Source organism: Lachnellula hyalina (genome assembly GCF_007821495.1).
Source record: "Lachnellula hyalina strain CBS 185.66 chromosome Unknown contig00016, whole genome shotgun sequence".
Classification (NCBI taxonomy): Eukaryota; Fungi; Ascomycota; class Leotiomycetes; order Helotiales; family Lachnaceae; genus Lachnellula; species Lachnellula hyalina.
In genome coordinates, this window is record NW_022157130.1 from 2,849 (window position 1) to 20,820 (window position 17,972).

At 47.4% G+C, this 17,972-nt stretch overlaps 4 protein-coding genes across 4 annotated transcripts; 3 read left to right on the top strand and 1 right to left on the bottom strand.

Moving 5' to 3' along the window:
• Positions 1 to 525: 525 nt before the first annotated feature.
• DHX29 (ATP-dependent RNA helicase) lies at positions 526 to 5,498 on the bottom strand (the record flags this gene model as incomplete). The annotated part of the gene is made up of 11 exons (XM_031145950.1): positions 526 to 738; positions 786 to 861; positions 910 to 1,158; positions 1,207 to 1,417; positions 1,522 to 1,906; positions 1,966 to 2,107; positions 2,155 to 3,168; positions 3,218 to 3,315; positions 3,362 to 3,929; positions 3,985 to 4,726; positions 4,778 to 5,498. The coding sequence occupies 11 exons, from the start codon at positions 5,496 to 5,498 to the stop codon at positions 526 to 528; spliced, it is 4,419 nt and encodes a 1,472-aa protein (XP_031008378.1).
• A 210-nt stretch (positions 5,499 to 5,708) lies between these two features.
• On the top strand, positions 5,709 to 13,907 carry GCN1 (eIF-2-alpha kinase activator; the record flags this gene model as incomplete). Its single annotated transcript, XM_031145951.1, has 4 exons — positions 5,709 to 5,844; positions 5,901 to 7,993; positions 8,044 to 13,308; positions 13,359 to 13,907. 4 exons carry the CDS (start codon positions 5,709 to 5,711, stop codon positions 13,905 to 13,907), a joined length of 8,043 nt encoding a protein of 2,680 aa, XP_031008377.1.
• Positions 13,908 to 14,581: 674 nt separating this feature from the next.
• On the top strand, positions 14,582 to 15,268 carry RPL19B (60S ribosomal protein; the record flags this gene model as incomplete). Its single annotated transcript, XM_031145952.1, has 3 exons — positions 14,582 to 14,850; positions 14,908 to 15,058; positions 15,107 to 15,268. Coding segments are annotated over 3 exons (582 nt in total), but the record flags the coding sequence as incomplete, so codon positions are not given.
• Positions 15,269 to 15,896: 628 nt separating this feature from the next.
• On the top strand, positions 15,897 to 17,695 carry cbs-2 (putative serine hydroxymethyltransferase, mitochondrial; the record flags this gene model as incomplete). The annotated part of the gene is made up of 5 exons (XM_031145953.1): positions 15,897 to 16,049; positions 16,111 to 16,167; positions 16,220 to 16,313; positions 16,363 to 16,500; positions 16,548 to 17,695. The coding sequence occupies 5 exons, from the start codon at positions 15,897 to 15,899 to the stop codon at positions 17,693 to 17,695; spliced, it is 1,590 nt and encodes a 529-aa protein (XP_031008338.1).
• Positions 17,696 to 17,972: the final 277 nt, after the last annotated feature.

Below are 17,972 nucleotides of genomic sequence, written 5' to 3' on the forward strand. Positions count from 1 at the left end.
TAAGTCACAAGACTTACTCTAGCGCTACGTGAGCTAGGCGATTGTTATAAGAGGAGAGAGGAGAAGGCAGTTAGAGGGTAGAAAACCCTTTAGATAACCTGCATTTACTTATTTTCCTAGTAAGAACTATAAGGGTAGGCTTAAAAGAAAGCTAAGATTAAGGCGGTTAATATGCTAGCGCGATTATTTGATTTAGACAGTTGTAGTAAAAGTTATAAGTGAATTCGTGAAATCGGAAAAGTTTTTTTATATCTGCTATAATACTAAGCGATCTATGCTAGGAAATTAGTGAATCTATTATAGATAATAGGATACTAATTCTATTTACTCTAAAAAAATAATACTCTAAAGCAAAAACGGACCGCTACACGTGATTTACAGCTCCGTGCTATAATCCCGGTCGCTTACTATTAAGCGCAGCGAATAACTAGCCTCTAGTTACAGCGCACTACCTATATTCGCTCTGTGACAGAACCTACTATTACCTAGATAGACATCTTATAGTGTATCTATTTATCTATTTATTTATGCTTGAACTTCTTCCTGTGAAAATATTTTCTGCCAAACTTCCATCCATTTTTGCTGCTGGGCCGTGAGAGCCTTCCCAGGATTCTTGAAGGAACGAGTCATAATATCGCGAAGACGGGATCGAAGAGTCTTGATTACAAGCATTGTTTTCCAGTCTGACACTGCAAATCGCGCACGGTTGCCGTCAAGGATAAACACACCAGCGTACATCTATCCAGTGTTAACTTTGAAAAGCTGGGAAGAAAGAAGGGCCTTACATCACAGCGGACGTCGCCACAGAGGAGCGCAATGGCAAATTCTTCGATTGCTGTAGTTTCGTGGGCATTATAGAATCTACACAATGTAAGTCGTCGTCTAGCTAAACATGTGGCTCTAACTTACTGTTTCGCCTGCATAATATGGTAGTACGAAAGCCATTTTAGTTCATGATGCCCCTTGTTTACAGATGATGGGTGTAGACTGATGGACTGATTATTGGCGCAATTCCGGAATCCCTTTCCATCTCTGATGAGGAGTTTTGGGTAGAAACTCCAACCAATCACCGAGGTTGTGACGAGATCGTTATCACTATTGACATTCGCTCGTTGAGGTATATCGAAGAATTGCCGGCGTCTTGTCGAATAGCGCATTCTGAACAGTTAGTGATTTATATACCGAAGTCTACACAGGTCGGCATACCGGTTCAGGTTGCTTCGCTCAGCTTCCGTGAGGGGCAGAAAGCCCGAGTCAACTAAACACACAATAAGTTGTCCTTTCAAGTCTTCGATATTTGATAGTGTTTGCTGGCTGAGAAAGTTCTTTCTGCAGAATTGATATTCTGAGCCATTGCTGAGGCAGACTCGCTTCCATGCTAAATAAGCGTTATAAACAGTAAGAAGATCCGAGTCACCTAAATATTGTCAGCAAATGGCAAACCACGAAAAAATGTTTGAGGGCCAAATTTGCTTCGTAGGCAATAGAGAAGCGGAGAATAAAAAGATATAGACAACTGACCTCTCCGATATGACTGCCGAATTGTATCTGCTTGGCCTCGTGCACCAAATGGAGCAACGAAAGGCGATTTTGAGGAAAGAATAGCTGCAACGGTAATGACAGCGTCTAAGCACTTGAAAATGCTACCCAACAGAATGAGTTTACCCAAGAAAACATCAAGGGGAAGTCTTGCCAACTGAATACCCAACGGGGTCAGATCTTCCCCTGGAGTTAAAGCCCTGACATCGATGAGAGCATCAACCGCACGGCGGATATTCTTCGGTAATGGTGGGTCGAGAGCTTCACTGAGGGTCTCTTCGATGCCGCCAAGTTTGCAGATCTTAACACGAATAGCAAGATCCTGCAAAGATAATCTAAGAAGCTCGGGGGTTTGCTGATCGGCCATCTGTGGAGGAAATATTAGTCTACTGAGGGAAATTATATGTGCATAACTCAATTACTTACAAGTTCGTCGTGACGATACTTAGTAAAGAGGTGGAAACATAAGCCCTCCTGGACTCTACCAGCTCTACCTCTTCTCTGTTTGGCATTTGCTTTGCTTATGAATGTTTCCAAAAGCCTGGAAAGCTGCCTTCGCTCATCAAATCTGTGAAGCTTTAGCAAAATCTCCCACATAAATTAAACTTGACATACCTCATTTCTCGATGCTTTCCAGTATCAATAACACAGGTCACATCGGGGATGGTGATGCCGGTTTCAGCAATGTTTGTGGCAAGAACGATTTTCCTCGTCCCTGGAGGCGGCACCAGGAAGGCTGCTTCCTGGTCTTCACTCGCAATGGTAGAATGCAATGGATACACATACCAGTTCGAAGAGAACTGAGGATGCCCAACAAGCATGTCATTGAGTTGCCGGATTTCTCCAATGCCTGGCAAAAAAACCAATATTGCTTTGCTGTACATCTCAAAGTGCGTGTCAGTTGCAAGCCTAGTCAAAAGTTGCGTAATGAGCTCGAAATCGATTCTGTATTCATCGATCTGTGCAATAGTGCTCCTCGTCTTGCCGCTATATCCACGCAGGGCCTTTGTATTCCCAGACTTGGCCGGGTCGCTGGTAGCTGCCTCTCCAACCTCTATGTCATCATCAAGGTCTGTGAGCTTCTCCTGTTGACCATTGTCAAGAGAATATCCGATAAGCTCAACCGCATCTTCTAGATACTGCACTTGGACGGGGAAGGTGCGACCAGGAACCCTCAAAACAGGAGCTCCATCAAGGTATTTCGAAAAGCGGTCGGCATCAACTGTCGCGGACATCAATACCACCTTTAGATCGGGTCTTTTGACCATGAGCTTTCGTAGGACGATCAATAAGAAATCGCTGTCAATAGTACGCTCATGTACCTCATCTAGAACGATATGCGTGATGTCTCTCAAATCGTTGGACCCCTCTAGCATCCTCATGACAATGCCAGTAGTTGCATATACAAGCCTGGTTTCTTTTGACGTATTTGATTCGAGACGAATTGCGTAGCCAACAAGTGAGCGAGACGTCCCGAGATCATTCTTACGCTCTCCAAGCTCTTCACTCACACGCCGAGCGAGCGAAATTGCCGATATACGTCGCGGTTCTGTGCAGTATATTTTGCATGGTTTGCCCTTTGAAAGCTCATACTCTAATATAAAAGCAGGAACTTGGGTACTCTTACCACTAGAAGGGCATCAGCGCATATCTAGACAAATGCAGTGGTTGATCTTACCATCCTGTCTCTCCACAAACTATGACCACCTGGGCTTTGTCAATCGCGCTGAGAACTTCATTTTTGAATCCCCACATTGGCAATTGCATGCGCGATTGCTGTGAGCCGTTAGATAGGAAACAGGGAAGGTATCAGACAACTAACGAGCATTACTTGATAACTTTGTGTGCTAGACTTCTCTAGCCAGATTCTCTGGTAGGCCTCAGGTGCTAGAGCTGATTTTGGGGCCTTATCTCCCTTCATTTCGTCACTATTCTCCAGTGTCCGAGTAGAGCCGCGGTTTTTAAAGGCGCCTTTGATTAGAACACCATCTTCGAGTTCCTGGTCTCTCTTTTCGCGAACCATATCGCGAAAAGTGCGAATACTAGCTCGATCTGCTTCATCCAGCTTCTCTTTCTTCGCTTCCGCGAATTCCGTCCACAGGTCTCTCCACGTAGCAGGCAGACGAAGGAAAACTTTATCTTCTTTTGCAGATGAGCTAAATATGAGAAACAGAGCTGTTGTTGCAACGTATGCCTCTGATTGCCTACCATCTGGCGCGGATACAGATATCATAGTAAATGTCTGCGATTTCGGCGACGCAAAATACTCAATTTCTGGAGGTGAGGTTAACTCAGTCTCCTGCGCCTTCGACCACAGGATGCGGAGCGAATGACGATTGGAGAAACTTGAATCAGAGAGCAAAGTAAAGTTCAACTTAGCAGACGAGTCCCTAAAAGAGGCTAGATTAGCACGGGGTGAGACATGAGGGACGGATTAAGACCCACCTAGCTCTACAGGCTTCTTCCAAAACTCTTGTTGGATTTACCCCTGTCCATTTTCCAAAGTCCCGTACGGTAACTTTCACCCCATTGGTTCCATTGATAACAGTGCTACTCTTGCCCGTGAGGGGGTCGACTTCGTTGACTGGTAGGCTTGCGAATAAGTCCGCGAGAGCTGCCTCATCATCACTACCTGTGTCTTCGAGCAACGCCGCCCCTATTTTAGCCGCCTTTTTGCTCACATCATCGTCTGAGTCAACAAGACTTTCCGATCCTTGAGAACCTGCATCCCGACTCGACTGAAGGGCACTCCGATGCGCAGCGGCATCTCTCTCTAGCTGGATTCTTTTTATTTCCCATTGCTGATCGGCTACGTACTGATCAAACAGAATATCATCTTCGATTTTTTTGATCTTCCTTAGAAGTTTTGCGGTCTCTGGGTCCGTAGGAGACGCCGAAGGACGGGAGTAGGGGGTATGGTTCCGACCACCTGGGCGTGAGGTTGGCGGTTTCGGGGTGGGTGGTTGTAAATGAAATAATTCTGTTTTGCATTCTAGATATGCTGGCAACAGATCATCTGGGTCCAAATCGCTGTCGTAATCGATGGCAGGCACCATTTTGACAGGCGAACTCTTTTTCTCATATTGAGAGACACTGCCATTTGGGTCATGACCAATATGCCTATTGTCAGATTCAAAACGTGGGGTCGTTGCACCAGATGGCAACGGACTATAAGATGGGTTTTCTACTGTAGAAGATTAGTATTCAAGCTAAGGTACACGTATCTGGCAAGACCGACCTATCTGTGATTTGGGAATAATTCGCTTTCTTTGCCAATGCTCATAATCTGGGAGCTCTTTCCTCGAGCACTCGCGTGAAAGCCACTCCAGAGCTTCCTCCATGCCCCAAATTGCATCTTTATTCCCCACCCCTATTTTGTCCGAGATATCAAGTATAATCCTCAGGGCCTGGCTAACTTTATCGTCCAAAAAGCCAGCACCAATAAGTGCTTGTTGAAGAGTCCAGAGTTTTATGGTGAGCTCTTCTTCTGATGGAGGTTTCATACTGCTAGAGCCATCCACTGTCTGGCCCGTAAACCGCCCCTCGGACTTGACCAAATCCAAGATCTCTTCCATGAGTTCTGGCGGAAGCCATTTTCTCGTATTGAGGTTCTCTGCTTGACCCCTCAATACACGGCGATCAGTCTCCAACCTCGTTTTTTGACGAAGGGCATCTCTTTTGGACTTCTGGGCGTACTTTTCTACTAGGACTTGAAGCTCGGAGTCTTCGAGTTGCCTCTCGAATTCTTCAGGAGTCAGATCCTTCTGTGGCCGCCCTGAATTTCCAATTCCGTTGGTGTCTATGGCATCCTTTTGCTGCACTTCGACGTCCTGGAGCGTCGTTGGAGGGGTTGTTTCTACCTCGGGAACTTCTGCTTTCGACTTCGATATAATAGATGTGGTTGCAACAGCTCTGGCCGGATTCGCCGCAGGCTTCTTCTTCTTCTTCCCGCCAGCCATTGCAAAATATCTGGATTCAAAGGTTGGACTGCGTGGATTCGCGAGTTTGTTGCGTTGTCGACGACCAAATTCACTAGGCGGCGGGGAATCTAAAAAATCCACCGACCTGGAGAACCGAGATATATAAAGTTATTTCTTGATCAACACACCACCTCAACAACCACGCAAGAAGATCCTCCGGGTCATGACAAGATTCCCATCCTCGACAAGATGACTGAGGTGGAGGTTAATGGTATCACTGTGGTGGATCTCGACATCACGGCTACGAAGGCGGCACTCTCCTCGTCTTCAACTACCAGGCGCCTTGGAAGTCTCCACAATCTTGAAGAGAGACTTTCCCACAATGGTAGACCATTCTTGGCTTTCACCATCGTAGCTTATACGTATGCTAATAATAAGTAGACATTGGCCAAGAGCTTTTCCCCAGAATTCTAGATCTATTTACCTACACGTACCCCGCCTACCACGATCGACACTCGCGAGCAGCTGTTCAGCGATGCATTCGAAATATATTCAGCTCAGACGCCCCCCCTGAAGCCCTGGCAAACTTTGTGAAGTTCATTCACGTCGAGACAAGGAAACCTGGCCTGGCGCCGAGCAACGCATTTGTGCTGGTCGAATGGTGCAGTATATTACTCCAGGAAATATCAGGGACAAGCCACTGGGAGAGATGGGGTTTAGAAACAGTTGTGAGCAATGCCGAAGCTCTTGAATTATGCCTCAGTGAATCTTCACGGTCGAATGTGAAGCATTCAGCTCTCGTGGTGACTCGGCGCGGCCTACGGAAGGTTTTCTCAAAGGAAGATGCTAGGCAAAAAGCAATCGAAGATGTTGTAAAGACACTTACTGCAAAAGGTTCTCAACCTTCGGCGAGGAATTCTGTTATGCTAGGCGTTGTTGCGGGAGTATGCGCCAGACTACCAGAACCAAAAGATATCCTCTCGCGCAAAACATCCGAAATTTATGCCTTCTATAATAGAGAGGTCATTGGATCACGATCTGCGGTACCTGCTCATGTTGCCAATGGACTAAGCGATTTCTTCGAAGCATTTACTACTAAACATGATATCGAGAAAGAGATCATTCCGTCTCTCGAGAAGGCCCTACTTAGAGCTCCTGAGATTGTACTAAATGGCCTGATTGAGCCATTTTTCGAAGCGCTCCCAGATACTATAGATCTATCAACCATCCTTCAAGGCAATTTATTGAAACCGCTTCTTTCAAATATCAAGTCCACGAATGCCTCAATACGCCATGGAGCCCTTTCAACTTTCAAGGCCATTATGCAGAAATGTCACGAGCCGGACATTATTGCCAAGGTTGCGGAAGAGATCATTATGCCTCTGAAAACAGGAAAGCTGCCATCCGCAGACCAGAGAGCCAGTCATGCAGAAATGCTTGCAATACTTCCAGTGTCAAATTTGACGGTAGTAACCGTGACCCCAGCAATCGCTGCGGCTGCTGGCAAGGAAACAAACGATGTGGCCCTTGGTGCGGAAACAACAACACTTCTTCACTACGTGAAATGGGGAGTCTCCAATGGGAGCGAGGTGCCCAAACCAGTGATTGATATATTTGTTAGAGGTCTTTCTGATAAGAAAGTGCCCGTGAAGAAGTTATGGGCATTGCGCCTCGGGGAACTCTTTTGGGATGTCCATGACCGAGGTATCTTGAATTCGAGATTCTCCTCACTTGCAGAAGCTGTCATACCAGCTCTCATGGATATCTGGCAAGAAACCAACAGCAACCCAATATCTGCTGCTCAATCTGGTCTTGTAACCGCCGCATACATCTTCACAGCTATCTCACATTCGAAGCTTGCAGCCACATCAAACAGCAAAGTCGAAATAGCCTTAAAAAAAGCGCAAGTCGCACGCCAAGCTCTGACAATGGATCCTAAGCCCTCGTACTTGTTAAATCAGCGCATATATGGAAAGCTTTCTAGCGACGATGACTTCAAATGGCTCATCCGTGCCCTCTCATCACTGTCTCATGATCTTTCTACCGCCGAAGCCGATTCTGCAACCGCCCTTGGCTGGTCTCAAGCTATGATATTCTGCATTTGTTCCACTAGCGTCAAGCCTGGTCTACGAAGAGATGCTTCGCTTGCCCTCTCCGAGATGTACGTTGAAGATGCGTCGAGAATCTCACAAATTACTATTTCTGGCCTCTGGCGTTGGCGACAGTCAGTCGAATCTGCAGACAAGGACAGCGCCGCAGCTACATCTAAGACAGACAATCAAAATCTCCACTTGGTCGTGAAATCAATCTGTTTACCGCCTGTGGACGTTGAGCGACTCGGTGGTTCTATTAGCGAATCCATTCGCCAGAAGCAGATGGTATCTCTATTGATTCTGTCTCGACCGGAATTGCTTCCACGGATCAATTGGATAGATTTGTGCTTGAGGGTTGAGGTGGATCCTGGTGTTCTTGCAAGAGAATTTGGGGACCAATTAATACAGCAGATCCTGGATTTTACAAGCTTCACAGAAACAGTACGTGACATTTGATACTGGAATTCCCTTCATACCCTAACTTCTTTTAGTCCTCAATACAACATTCGGAATCTGTTAAGACCGCAGCTTTCAATGCTGCAGCTGAGCTTGCTTTTGTAGCTCCGGATGTAATGACGTCTCGCATTGTGCTACTGATCAAACAGGATCTTGACTTTACTCAATTAGCAAATATTGGCCCAACTGAGGCTGCTATATTTCGAACCGAAGAAGGAACTGCTTTCGTTGATGTCTTAGCGACTAAATCTCAAAACTATGTTTCGAACAAGAACACCAAAGACTATGATACCCTTAAGTGGGAAGAGGAACTAAGGGCCCAGCTCGCTCAGAAGAAGGGCCAACAGAAAAAGCTGAGCCCAGAAGAAGCTTCAAAGGTCAATTCCCAATTGAAAAAGGAGTCGGGTATTCGATGGAGCATTCGACATCTTGAAGCTAAGCTTTTACGTGGTATTGGAATAATCAAGAGCCTCGCAACTGGCCCACCAACAGATGCTCGCCTTTGGATAGGGCCTGCGGTAAAAGCCTTGGTCGATGTCATCAGTGCTGGCGCCGGTCTGATCACTGGAAATGCCGCCCCAGATGCCTACATTTCTTGCTCCGAAACCCTTGCGAGTCGCATTGGTGTTCTCCGACCATTTATTGGCATTGCAACTTTGAGAGCCTTAGATGTCCCACATCTTCCAACTCATCTGTTGCAAGAACCTTTAGGTGCCCTCATAACTAGGGTGCTCTATCGCCTTCGCTTTTCCGGAGAACAACGTCCATTCGACACTGTATCCCTGACATATATCCTCCCACTTGTATTCTTGGTACTTGAGAATGGAGGCTTTGGAGATGCAGATGATGCCGAGGCTCAAATAGTGCTGGCTTTGGAGTTCATCTCCTTTCATACCGACGCTTCGTCCGATACCTTTGTGCCTCGTTCGGAAATTCTTTCCGCCTTAATATCATCAATGCAGAACTATAACCAACATTACAAAATCATCAAGGACTGTTTAGCAGATTTTTGCCGATGCATCGCACCTAGTATTACAGACGCCGAGATTGCAATCTTAGCTCAGGGCGCAATTGTACCACCGATCGCCGTTCGGACTTCAGTTCTGCAGTCCATCAGTGCAGAGATTGATATGAGTGACCTGGACTTTTCCGACGAGGTTTGGCTTGCATGCCATGATGACGTGGATGAGAACATTGAGCTTGGACGTGAAATATGGGAAGAAAGTGGGTTTGAGATCACGACCACATCGCCGTTCAGGATGCTACCGTACCTCAACAGCACCGACAAGCAACTTCGAAGGGCAGCGGCTAGATCCTTAGCCGATGCGATCAAACTCCAACCCACAACGCTAAATGATGCTCTTCAACGTCTGCAATATTCGTACAAGGAGCTAGCTAAACCTCGTGTACCCCAACTTGATGAATATGGTATGCCAAAGAAGATGGACCTCTCGGATCCGTGGGAGGCCAGAAATGGTATTGCCATTGCATTCAAAGAGCTTGCTCCAGTTTTCGAAGAAGGTCTCCTTGACGAGTTTTTGCGGTTCCTCATTGAGCAGGGACCCCTTGGTGATAGGGATCCAAATGTCAGAGAGGAGATGATTGAAGCTGCTACAGCGATCATTGCACTTCACGGAAAGGATAAAGTGGAAGATCTCATGAAGACTTTTGAGCACACACTCGAGGCTCCAGATAAAGGTTCCGAGTTCGCCGATCGAGTAAATGAAGCAGTCATCATCATGTATGGAGCTTTAGCTCGTCACTTGAAGGCTGGCGACGCACGTGTCCCGAAGGTGGTTGACAGATTACTGGAGACTCTAAGCACGCCGTCAGAAGCCGTTCAGTATGCTGTTGCTGAATGTCTCCCCCCTCTTGTCCGCGCATCAAGCGAGAAAATGCCAGATTATATACACCAGGTTCTCGATAGACTCCTCAATTCGAAGAAGTACGCTGCCCGTCGTGGTGCGGCATATGGAGTTGCTGGACTGGTCAATGGCAAGGGTATTTCTGCGTTGAGGGAATACCGGATCATGGTAACACTTAAAGGTGCCATTGAGAATAAGAAGGATGTCAACCATCGAGAAGGTGCTTTGCTTGCATACGAACTTCTATCGACGATGCTGGGTCGTGTTTTCGAGCCCTATGTGATTCAAATTGTCCCACAGCTTCTTTCAAGCTTTGGTGATGCAAGCGCTGATGTTCGCGAAGGTTGCTTAGCTGCTGCTAAGGCATGCTTTGCGAGCCTGAGCTCATACGGAGTAAAGCGAATCTTGCCAACTCTTCTCGACGGGCTAGATGATCAACAGTGGAGAAGCAAAAAGGGTGCATGTGACTTGCTTGGTGCTATGGCTTACCTCGACCCGCAGCAGCTTGCACAGAGTTTGCCTGAGATCATCCCACCTTTGACAGGAGTACTGAATGATAGCCACAAAGAAGTCCGTCTCGCCGCCAATCGAAGCTTGAAGCGCTTTGGCGAAGTCATCAATAATCCCGAAATCAAGAGTCTTGTGGACGTACTTCTCAAGGCACTTAGTGACCCCACCAAATACACAGACGATGCTTTGGACGCCCTTATCAAAGTGTCTTTCGTCCATTACTTAGATGCTCCTTCACTTGCCCTTGTGGCTCGTATTCTCGAACGTGGACTCGGAGATCGCTCAGCAACGAAGCGGAAGGCTGCCCAAGTCATTGGCAGTCTTGCCCATTTAACAGAAAGGAAAGACCTGGTTGCACATCTTCCTATTTTGGTCGCAGGTCTCAAGGTCGCGATCGTCGATCCTGTCCCAACAACTCGCGCCACCGCTTCCAAGGCCTTGGGTTCTTTGATCGAGAAGCTGGGAGAAGACGCTCTTCCGGACCTCATTCCAGGCCTGATGCAGACTTTGAAGTCGGATACTGGTGCTGGAGACCGCCTTGGATCCGCTCAGGCCCTCAGTGAAGTCCTTGCTGGTCTTGGTACCACTCGTCTTGAAGAGACACTACCTACAATTCTGCAAAATGTGGCTTCCAACAAGGCATCTGTTCGCGAAGGTTTCATGTCATTATTCATCTTCTTACCTGTCTGTTTTGGTAACAGTTTTGCCAATTATCTCAGCAAAATCATCCCGCCTATCTTGTCAGGTCTCGCAGACGATATCGAGTCTATTCGAGATACTTCACTGCGTGCTGGTCGCCTTCTAGTCAAAAACTTTGCAACGAAGGCCATTGACTTACTGCTTCCCGAACTCGAACGCGGCCTTGCCGACGATAGCTACAGAATTCGTCTCAGCTCTGTGGAACTGGTTGGTGATCTTTTGTTCAATCTCACTGGTATCAGTGCAACCACTGAACAGGATGAAGTCGAAGATGGAGCACAAGAAGCAGGTGCATCCTTGTTGGAGGTCCTTGGAGAGGAGAAACGAAACAAGGTGCTTTCTTCATTATACATCTGCCGCTGCGATACCTCGGGTCTCGTGCGAACTGCTGCCGTCAATGTGTGGAAGGCTCTTGCTGTCCCTAGAACTCTGAAAGAACTTATTCCCACTCTCACGCAGCTCATTATTCGACGCCTTGGCAGTTCTAACATGGAACAAAAAGTTATTGCCGGCAACGCTCTTGGTGAACTTATCCGAAAGGCTGGTGATGGTGTACTAGCAACATTGTTGCCAACTCTCGAGGAAGGTCTGCAGACATCCACGGACACAGATGCCAAACAGGGTATTTGCATTGCCCTCCGAGAATTGATTTCCTCGGCATCTCCTGATGCATTAGAAGACCATGAAAAGACCTTGATATCTGTGGTTCGAACTGCCCTTATCGACTCCGATGAAGAAGTTAGAGAAGCCGCAGCTGAAGCTTTCGACTCTCTGCAACAGATTCTTGGCAAAAGAGCTGTTGATCAAGTGCTGCCCTACTTGTTGAACTTGCTTAGAACCGAGGAAGAGGCCGATAACGCCCTTTCTGCTTTGTTGACATTACTTACGGAGACAACGAGGTCTAACATAATCCTGCCGAACCTTATCCCTACACTGACCGCTTCTCCTATTACGTCGTTCAACGCCAAGGCTCTTGCATCTCTCTCCACCGTAGCTGGTTCTGCAATGACACGAAGACTGCCCAGCATTTTGAACTCCCTCATGGACAATATCATTTCTTGTAAAAACGAGGAGCTTAAAGCCGATCTGGATGCGTCATTTGACACTGTCATCCTCTCTATTGATGAGTTTGATGGATTGAACACAGCGATGAGTGTGCTCCTTGCTCTTGTGAAGCACGACGATCATCACAGACGAGCTGCAACCGATTACCATCTGGCAAAGTTCTTTGCCGCTGCAACCGTTGATTACTCTAGATACAACCAAGATATTATCCGGGCTCTGCTAATGTCTTTCGACGATAGAGACCCAGAGGTTGTGAAAGCTGCCTGGACGGCCCTAAGCGAATTCACGAAGCACTTGAAGAAAGAAGAAATGGAGTCTCTTGTATTCTCAACTCGCCAGATCTTGCAGCATGTTGGTGTGGCAGGTTCAAATCTACCAGGTTTCGGACTACCTAAAGGTATAAACGCCATATTACCGATATTCCTACAGGGCTTAATGAATGGTACGTCGGAGCAGAGAACGCAAGCTGCTCTTGCCATTTCCGATATCGTCGACCGCACAAGTGGAGATTCTTTGAAGCCGTTTGTTACTCAGATCACCGGTCCACTTATCAGAGTTGTATCCGAGAGATCGACCGAAGTCAAAGCTGCCATTTTATTGACTTTGAACAATTTATTGGAGAAAATCCCAACATTCTTGAAGCCCTTCCTTCCCCAACTTCAGCGGACATTCGCCAAATCACTGGCCGATACATCGAGTGAGGTTCTGAGGACTCGAGCAGCAAAAGCACTGGGTACATTGATTACCTTGACACCTCGTATTGATCCATTGATTGCAGAATTGGTCACAGGTTCGAGGACTTCAGACGCTGGTGTTCGTAATGCAATGTTGAAGGCACTATACGAAGTCATCAGCAAGGCAGGCGGTAACATGGGCGAGCCATCTAGGAATGCTGTTCTTGCATTGATCGATACTGACCCTGAGGATAATGACATTTCGATGGCTATCACGAATGCAAAATTGCTTGGTGCGCTAATCAAGAATGTGCCATCGGAGAATGCTTCAGGCCTTATCAAAAATCGAGTTATGACTACGCACTTCAGTCAATCTTCAGTACTGGCCTTGAATGCTGTACTCTGCGAATCACCTTCCTCGCTGACACGAAGCGCCTTTGCTGATGATCTACCGAAGGTTATCAGCCAAGGCATGGCAAGTAAGAATGTAAGTTCTCTGATCCGTATGAGATTGACTAGTTTCTAAGATGATTCAAGACCTTTATTTCCGACAATTTTGTTCTGGCTGCAGGCAAATACCTGCTCACCGATACTCGCAGCACTGATTATGAGACGACAAAGCCACTATTCGAAACACTTGCAACCCTCATCCAACCCGGCACCCCTGCAGATACGCGTCGTCTGTCTCTGGTAGTAGTGCGCACTATATGCCGCCATCACATGGATCATGTTCGCCCTCATCTTCCATTGTTAGCCCAGCCTGTGTTTGCTAGCGTCCGGGACCCCATCATCCCGATCAAGCTTGCCGCTGAGGCTGCATTCATGGCATTGTTCGATGTTGTCGATGAAGAGAGTAGGGTATTCGACAGGTATGTTGCCGCGCAAGAATTGCCTGCGGGCCAAAAAAGGTCCATGCAGGACTATTTTAAGCGTGTTGCTTTGAGGCTTGGGAATACTGCACGGGAGAGAAGGGATGCCGAGGGAGGACAGGGTGGATTGGGTCTTTCTAATGATGAGTTTGACGACGAACGAGAGTTACAGAGTATTGGGAAAGTAGACCTTGGGGAGAGAGCGTTTGATGAATGATGAAGCATAAACGTCGTGATGACGAGGCGTTGCTTATAAAAGTTTTAGCATCGATGTAATTAGCATGCATGAAATTATCCCGGGGAAAATAGACTAGAGGGGACATAGCAGTGAGTGGTTGAGTGAGTAAGTGAGTGAGTTAGTGAGCGAGTGACCTGCCTGAGGCTAATGGGTAAACCGATGAGCTGTGCCTGTAGGTAGATATTTTGAATGGACGAGAATAAGGGAGGTAGCACGTTAGTAGTGGAAGGGAGAGTAATCAAACAACTTTTCCTTAGAGATAATAGAATTGTAGAAGTATATTGCATCCTTTTCAATAGCCTCACTCCCCGCTTTCAACTATGCATGTTGGGGTCATTACTGCACGTGATAGACTTAGCGTTGAAAAGCGGAGGCTCGCTTAGCCCACTGTAGGACTTCGGAATTTCAACGAGGACATCTCAAAATCGACAACCCACCATCGCCAACGCCACCGACAACGACCAGTCGTCACTCAAGATGTGAGTATTTGCGTGTCCTGCATTGATTGATACTATTTCCTTCCTTCGCTCGATGGTTATGGCTTTTGTTCTGGATGCTCAAGTCAAGCCAAGGCAAGGCTGGGGCGGTTTGGAGGCCTGCCAGCGTCATGCATTTTTCATTAACAGCAGCTGACTCTTGATTCTCGCAATAGGGTCAATCTCACCACCCAAAAACGCCTGGCGGCCTCCGTCGTAGGCTGCGGACAGCGCAAGATCTGGCTTGACCCCAACGAGACCAGCGAAATCTCCAACGCCAACTCCCGCCAAACCATCCGAAAGCTCGTGGCTGATGGCCTCATCATCCGCAAGCCCGTCACCATGCACTCTCGATCTCGCGCCAGGGACCTTACTGCTGCGCGCCGAATTGGTAGACACCGTGGTTTCGGTAAGAGGAAGGGTACTGCGGACGCTCGTATGCCAAGGTATGCTCTGGGTGCTGGGATGGGATTCTAGGGGCACATTCTGATATATTTCTGCAGCCAAGTCGTCTGGATGCGTCGTCTTCGTGTCCTCCGTCGCCTCCTCGTCAAGTACCGTGCCAGTGGCAAGATCGACAAGCACCTGTACCACGAACTCTACCACCTCAGCAAGGGTAACACCTTCAAGCACAAGAGAGCGTTGGTTGAGCACGTATGTTGATTGCTAGGCTATGGGGTTTCACGAGCTGACCAGATGTAGATCCACAGAGCCAAGGCCGAGAAGGCTCGCGAGAGAGTCCTGAAGGAGGAGATGGATGCCAAGCGTGCGAAGACCAAGGCTGCCCGTGAGAGAAAGCAGGAGAGAGTTGTTGCCAAGCAACGTGCCCAGTTCGGTGACGAAGAGGAGACCGAGACGAAGTAGAGGGGTACTTTTATTTGGTTGCATTGGGAGTGTTTGGCAGGGTCTGAGATACTACAAGCCGGTTGCTTTTCACTGGTCTTTCTTGCATTTATTGCACGGACAATGGTATCATGATCTTCAATGCAGAATGTGTATAAAACTTGATAGTGTGATGTTGTGTGTGATTCGTATCCGGTACCTGAGATAAGATATGGATATGCGTAAAAGGCTGCTGAAGGAAATGTCGAAATCACCGATAGTCCCCTCGGACTTGGCTCTGCTTAAAAAGTTCAGACAAGATCATGCTGCAATTGAAAAAATCAACCACTGAAATGAGTCTCTTGAATTTGTTTCACGGCCAATGTCAAGTTGAAAGTTACAAGGAATACGGTACTATAACATCACCTTATCATAGATGGATGATGGGGGATAAATTTGATAAAAGTGGTACGAGTAGCAGGTAGATGTGGCGCTAGCGATGGGCACAAAGCTGTGGCGGGGTGGGAATTTGACCGCTCTCTTGAAATTGTATCTACAGCACGCACTAGGTACCTAGGTACTTTACCATGCAGTACTGATAATTCACCTCACCTCACTCTTCCATAGGTGCAATTGAACTGGGCGGTTTACATACTGTACATCGCCAGTCATGTCTCTCTTCAAGGGAGCCTCAAGGACTGCTGTCTTTCATGCATCGGTGGCGTGCAGAGCTCCAGTATGTGGTACGAGAACGAGATTAGGAACGAGACGAGCGGCCTCTTCCTCTTCCTCTTCCTCCATGACTGCAGAGTCCCAGCAAAAGGTTCGACCCAGTTGTTTCTGCCATTGTTCCATGTGCCTTGCTTGCTGACTTACGATCCCAGCTTCTATCCGCCGATTTGGAGCATGCGGACGCTGCTGTCTACAACATTCTGCAGAATGTACATTTTCCCTGCCCCAGAGCCCAGGGTGATACTGATATAGTTTCTGCAGGAGAAACGACGCCAGAAGCATTTCATTAATTTGATCCCTTCCGAAAACTTCACATCCCAAGCTGTTCTCGATGCTCTTGGAAGTGTCATGCAAAGTAAGACTCGCAATCGAAGGTGCGGGGCTTGATTAACTGGTCCGGATAGATAAATACTCGGAGGGTTACCCAGGTGCACGGTATTACGGCGGTAACGAATTCATTGACGAAGCAGAGAGGCTATGCCAGTCTAGAGCCTTGCAAACTTTTGGTCTGAAGGAAGCAGAATGGGGTGTGAACGTTCAGCGTATGTTTATATACCCAGTCTGTGGAACCAACAACTGACTTCCTTAGCACTGTCCGGATCCCCTGCGAATCTCTACGCATATTCCGCCCTCCTAAATACACATGATCGGCTAATGGGGTTGGATCTACCCCATGGGGGCCATCTCTCCCACGGATACCAAACACCTACAAAGAAGATATCGGCCATATCAAAGTATTTCGAGACATTCCCATATCGTCTGGACGAGAAGACAGGGTTGATTGATTACGCCAAGTTAGAGGATCTTGCTATGCTCTACAGACCAAAGTTGATTGTGGCTGGTACATCTGCTTACAGCAGATTAATCGACTACCAACGTATGCGAGAGATCGCCAATAAGGTTGGAGCTTATTTATTGGCTGATATGGCACATATTTCCGGCCTAGTGGCAGCAAGTGTCATCCCAACTCCTTTTGAATACGCCGATGTCGTCACCACAACTACCCACAAGTCGTTGCGTGGTCCACGAGGTGCTATGATCTTCTTCAGGAAGGGAGTAAGAAGAGTTAACCCAAAGACTAAGGAGAACGAGATGTGGAATCTTGAGGAACCTATCAATTCCTCTGTCTTCCCGGGACATCAAGGTGGTCCGCATAACCACACCATAACTGCATTGGCCGTTGCTTTGAAGCAAGCACAGAGCCCCGAATTTAGGTCATACCAGGAGGCAGTCCTTACCAATGCCAAAGCTTTTGCAAAGCGTCTTGGTGATTCAAAAGACAAGGGTGGTCTTGGGTATACCATAGTGTCTGGTGGAACGGATAACCATCTTGTACTCGTTGATCTTAAGCCTCAAGGGGTTGACGGAGCTCGAGTGGAGCGAGTATTGGAGTTGGTAGGTGTTGCAAGCAACAAGAACACTGTTCCAGGCGATAAATCTGCCTTGAAACCCGGCGGATTGCGGATGGGTACTCCAGCCATGACTACTCGTGGCTTCCTCGCCGATGATTTTGTGAGGGTAGCAGATGTTGTGAACAGGGCGGTTACTATTACTCAACGATTGGACAAATCTGCCAAGGAAGCAGCAGAAGCCAAGGGAAGAAAGAATCCTGGAAGCGTAAAAGCGTTCTTGGAATATCTTGGGGAGGGTGAAAGCGAGCGGGAGATCATCCAGCTTAGGAGTGAGGTTGAGGAGTGGGTTGGGACTTTCTCATTGCCATGGGAGTCGAGTGCGTAATTGGCATATATAATCAGGAGTCTGGTTTTGGGCGTCGATGTGGCTTATAAATTCAACTTCAATTGAGCCGAGCAACAGGTATCTGCCATATTCTCTACGTTTCTGTGGTTTTCTGCCAAGCGGCATAAGGGGTTGTGCTTGCCCTTTGTGGCGGGACGAGATCTGACAGTATCACATTCGGTGAGGTGGTCTGTAGTACTACTTCGGCATCCTATTTGATTAGAAATCTTTCTCAAACTTGGACCGTCTAGACAAGGGGCGCTTCGATACTCTTTGC